The following is a 5,109-nucleotide window of genomic DNA, read 5'->3' as shown; positions in this document are numbered from 1 at the left end:
CCTCAGCCTCCCGAGTAGCTGGGACTACAGGCGCCGCCACCTCGCCCGGCTAGTTTTTTGTATTTTTTTAGTAGAGACGGGGTTTCACCGTGTTAGCCAGGATGGTCTCGATCTCCTGACCTCGTGATCTGCCCGTCTCGGCCTCCCAAAGTGCTGGGATTACAGGCTTGAGCCACCGCACCCGGCCTATGAGTCATCATTCTAAATGTAATTTCGAAAGTAGGGAAAATACCAATGGCTAAATAAAATATACTCTCACATTGCGAGAAGTTCTCTCTGGGGGAGGTGGGAACTGTCCAGAGAAGAGGGGGAACGATTAGGGAAGACCTCCTGGGAGCAGCCAGATGGGGGAAGTCCTTTCCCTGGACTGAAAAGGAGGACAGAGTGATGGTGGTGGCGAATTCAATCTGGCCTGCCTGGAATGGTGGGAGAGCTAGAGAGGTTGTCGCAGGGGATCAAAGAGCGCTGGGCCAGGAGTCAGGAGATCCCAGTTTCTGGTCCTTAATTTACCAGAGCGTCTCCAGGCCTCAGTTTCCCCATCTGTAAAAGCTTCCATCTAAACATCCATTTGGCTTCCTGTGACAGGAAAGGCATGGGACCACTAGCTTGAAGGTTTGGTTGGGAAGAACAGCAGACCTGGATTTTTTTTTTTCTTTTTTTGAGACAGGGTCTTGTTCTGTCACCCAGGCTGGAATGCAGTGGCACGATCACAGCTCACTGCAGCCTCGAACTTCTGGGCTGGGACTACAGGCATGTGCCTCACTATTGCCCAGACTGGTCTCAAACTCCTGGGCTCAAGTGATCTTCCTGCCTCGGCCTCCCAAAGTGCTGGGATTACAAGTGTGAGTCACTGCACCCGGCTACATCTGGATTCTAACAAGGCCCTAGGCCAGGTATCTCTGGCTACACATGTGGGAGAGACCGGGAGATGGGGATGGTGGTGGTGGCATGCTTGGAACAGCCACATCCACAGAGGAGAGATTAATCACTTCTAGAGGAAACTCTCTGGAGTGCAGCTTTGGGCCTTTCGCTTATAATACGGTGTCAACAATTTAGTGATGCCCAAATCGGGGAAGAACCCGAACATGCCACTTATCAGGATTAAGTCTCAGAACAGCCTGAAGCCTGTAAGCATGACGCACTGACACTGAAGTGCTCTTCCAGGGCTGGGACTACAGACCTCAGTTTGCCCATCTGTGCAAGCTTCCATCTAAGCATCCATTTGGCTTCCTATGACAGGAAAGGCATGGGATCAGTCCCGGGCTAGGACTACAGGATCCGACAATGCCCAGCTCACAGATCCATACACTGGAGATGTGATGACACGCAGAGTGTGGAAAGAACGCACTGGCATGACCACCCATGGGGATGTGTAACCAGGAGCATTACACTTAGATGCCGGGAGGGGACGGATGCAGGACCGAGCAGGTGACCCAGTTCTGAGCAGATGGTTCAGGGAGGGAGAATTCAATTTAGCTCTAGGAGACACCTCTGCCCTACAAACACCCTCCACAATGAATATGAGCACACACACACCCCTGCCCCACTGGAGGGGCAGGAAGAAAGGGATTCTTGCACTGGGGACGTTCTGCCTTCTTCAAGATGCCATGGTTGGGCGTGGTGGCTCACGCCTGTAATCCCAACATTTAGGAGGCTGAGGCAGGAGGATCCCTTGAGCCCAGGAGTTCGAGGCTGCAGTGGGCCATGATCATGCCACTGCACTCCAGCCTCGGTGACAGAGAAAGACCTCATCTCTTTTTTTTTTTTTGTCTTTTATTTTGAGATGGAGTCTCGCTCTGTCGCCCAGGATGGAGTGCAGTGGCGCCATCTCCACTCACTGCAAGCTCCACCTCCTGAGTTCACGCCATTCTCCTGCCTCAGCCTCCCTGAGTAGCTGGGACTACAGGTGCCCGCCACCACACCCAGCTAATGTTTTTCTGTATTTTTAGTAGAGATGGGGTTTCCCCGTGTTAGCGAGGATGGTCTTGATCTCCTGACCTTGTGATCCGCCCTCCTTGGACTTCCAAAATGCTTGGATTACAGGCGTGAGCCACCATGCCCGGCCGACCTCATCTCTTTAAAATAAAATAAAATAGGCCGAGTGTGGTGGTTCATGCCTATAATTCCAAAACTTTAGGAGGCCAAGATGGGCGGATCACCTGAGGCCAGGAGATCAAGACCAGCCTGGCCAACATGGTGAAGCCTCATCTCTACTAAAAATACCAAAAAAGTAGCCGGGTGTGGTGGCAGGCACCTGTAATCCCAGCTACTCAGGAGGCTGAGGCAGGAGAATCGCTTGAACCTGGGAGGCAGAGGCTGCAGTGGACTATCGTGCCATTGCACTCTAGCCTGGGCAACGAGAGCAAAACTCTGCTCAAAAAATTTAATTTAATTTAATTTAATTTAATTTAAAAAATAGGCCAGGTGTGATGGCTCACGCCTGTACTCCCAGCACTTTGGGAGGCCAAGGCGGGAGGATTACTTGAGTTCACGAGTTCAAGACCAACCTAGGCAATATGGCAAAACCCCATCTCTATCAGAAATGCAAAAAATTAGCTAGGCATGGTGGCATGCACCTGTGGTCCCAGCTACTCTGGAGGCTGAGGTGGGAGGATCACTTGAGCCTGGGAGATGGAGGTTGCAGTGAGCCAAGATTGCACCACTGCACTCCAGCCTGGGTGACAGAGCGACACCCTATCTCATTAAACTAAAATAAAATAAGTAAAGTAAAATAAAAAGATGCCATGATTTCAGGAACAAGAAGGGGTAGGCGGGGTTGGAGGAGACCAAAGTCCAGATTGGAGGGGGTGGTGGTTAGACAGCAGGCAGAGGCCCTGAGGCCCTTTTGGCGCTCTGAGTCTGGCTCGCCAGGCAAGAACCCAGTTCAGCACTGGCACTCCAAGCAGCTGGTGTTGCTGGGGGCACAGCCTGGGTAGGCACCAGCTCAGTCCTGGCTGCCCCAAAGTCTTGGACAGTGCCCCCCAGCCCTCCCTGTGGCCACAGGAAAGGTCTGGATGCAGAACCTGGTTCCCTTGGCTTGGGGTAATGCTGAATTTAGAGGGGCAGGGGTGGGGTGCCCCAACTCAGGCAGAAGGCTCTGGCCTCAAGCATCTTAGGTAGGAGTGGAATTCAGATCTGCTGGCTCTGGGACACTCTGGGGACACCGTCTACACAAGGATGGTACCTGGCAGGGAGGGGTTGCTGAGCAGGAGCCTACATGGGGTACAATGACCCGGGAGAGCCACCACGGGGTCCTTCACCCCATCCTGGGCCTTAGGGACTCTTAGGGCAACCGGCCCACCCCTCACCAGGCAGGACGGACTCGATCCAGACAGGCCCGTGGCCGCGAAGTGTGAAGCCGAAGCTCTTGTTGCCTTTGTAGACTCGGACAGTCCTGGGAGGAAAAAGAAAGGGCGAGCAGCGTGATGGAGAGGGGGTCCTAGGGCGCAGAGGTTGGAGATGTCCCGTGTCCCTCCCCTCTTAACCTCTCCGTCCCGCTCTGCAAGCCAGCTGACTAGCCCCGCCCCTGCGCCCTCTCCCCGGGTCTCGATCCCGAGCCCACCCGCAGGGAAGCGCCAGCGGCCAGTGCCTGTGAATCCCGCGTACCTGCGCGCGCCCCCGGGGCCGGCGAGGCCGCCCACCAGCAAAGAGGCCCTGCGCGGGGGCGGTTCATCCGGGCGGCGCGGCGCGGCGCTGGCGCGCGTGGATACCAGGAGGCGCTCGGGCCGCTCCTCGCTGCGGCTCCGGCGCAGTCGTTGCGCGCCCTGGGCCCGGCGGGCGCGGCACAGCTTGCCCAGGAGGCCCTGTGACACCACCTCGTCGAAGCGCGCCCGGTGCTTCTTGGGGATGAAGATCCTGCCGGCGAGGACGGCGGAGTCGGGGCGCGTTCTCGGACCCCGGATCTCTGCAAACCGCTGCCCGAAGGCGCGTCCTCGCGGGCGCCGCCCTGGGCTCTCCCGCCTCTTCCCAGGAGCGGCGGAGGGTTGGGGGATCAGCAGCCGGTGGCACCCCAGTCTCCCCCTCGGTGCTCGGATTTGCGCCCCCAGCTAGGACGTGGCGTCCTGCTCGCTCCACCTCGGGAATGGCCCGTTCGGACCGTCCTCCATGACTCTAGCCACTGTAGGGCCTGAGCCCCTCCAAGCTAGTCCGCGCACCCGTTCCTCCTCCTGCCTCTGTCCTCCTTCTCTGGCCTCTTCCCTGACTCCCTCTGCATCCACCAGGCCAAGCCCCAAGTCAGGGATCCCCACCACCCACTGTCTCCCACCTAGTCTCTAGGTGGCTCTGCGGGAGGAAACGAGTCTGTCACCACGCCTCCAGTCTTCCTGCTTGCTTCTCTGGCCAGTCCTATCTGCAGCTGCCCACTCAGATAGCTGCCAGGAACCGCTTCTACCGCCTTCAGTCCTATCTCTAAGCTCTTGCCCAGGCTCTTGCCCCAGCCTGGTCCACTCCTTTGCTTCCTTAGGTGAATGAGGCTCCATACTCAACACTGGCCTCCTTTCAACTTAATCCTACATGTATGCGGGGAGCCCCTGCTCTCTGTGCCAGCCAGGAACTGGGGTTCAAAGCTGAAGGGACTGTGGCTCCTACTCTCAAAGTAGTTACCTTGGAAGTGAGAGGCAGGGGGAAGGCCCCGGGGGTCTCTGCTGTGGGGCTAGAAACTCCCTTTCTTTCTCTGTCTCTCTCTTTTTTTTTTCTCTTTTGAGGCAGGGTCTTGCTCTGTCTCCCAGACTATAGTGCAGTGGCACGATCATAGCACGATCATAGCTCCATCATAGCTCACTGTAACCTGGAACTCCTGGTCTCAAGGGATCCTCCTGCCTCAGCCTCCCTTGTAGCTAGGACTACAGGCACATACCACCAGGCTAATTTTTTTTTTTTTCAGACAGAGTCTTGCTCTGTCACCCAGGCTGGAGTGCAATGGTGAGATCTCGGCTCACTGGGACCTCCACCTCCCTGGTTCAAGCAATTCTTCCACCTCAGTCTCCCGAGTAGCTGGGCTTACAGGTGCACGCCACCATGCCCGGCTAATTTTTCTGTTTTCAGTAAAGATGGGGATTTCACCATGTTGGCCAGGCTGGTCTTTTTTTTTTTTTTTTTTTTTTTTTTTTT

At 56.0% G+C, this 5,109-nt stretch overlaps 1 protein-coding gene across 1 annotated transcript in view; it reads right to left on the bottom strand.

Annotated features, from left to right (window-relative positions):
- The window catches only part of GRID2IP (Grid2 interacting protein), a 59,294-nt gene that overhangs the window by 26,851 nt on the left and 27,334 nt on the right, over positions 1-5,109 (bottom strand). The window contains exons 3-4 of the mRNA XM_026447596.1: positions 3,607-3,855; positions 3,309-3,394 (exon numbers count right to left, since the gene is read on the bottom strand). Coding sequence (XP_026303381.1) covers positions 3,309-3,394; positions 3,607-3,855 — 335 coding nt within the window. The remainder of the gene's footprint in view (positions 1-3,308; positions 3,395-3,606; positions 3,856-5,109) is intronic.

This window comes from Piliocolobus tephrosceles, chromosome 8, assembly GCF_002776525.5.
Source record: "Piliocolobus tephrosceles isolate RC106 chromosome 8, ASM277652v3, whole genome shotgun sequence".
Taxonomy (NCBI): domain Eukaryota; kingdom Metazoa; phylum Chordata; class Mammalia; order Primates; family Cercopithecidae; genus Piliocolobus; species Piliocolobus tephrosceles.
Note: the sequence above shows the minus strand (reverse complement) of the source record. Positions and strands in the feature narration are given on the sequence as shown.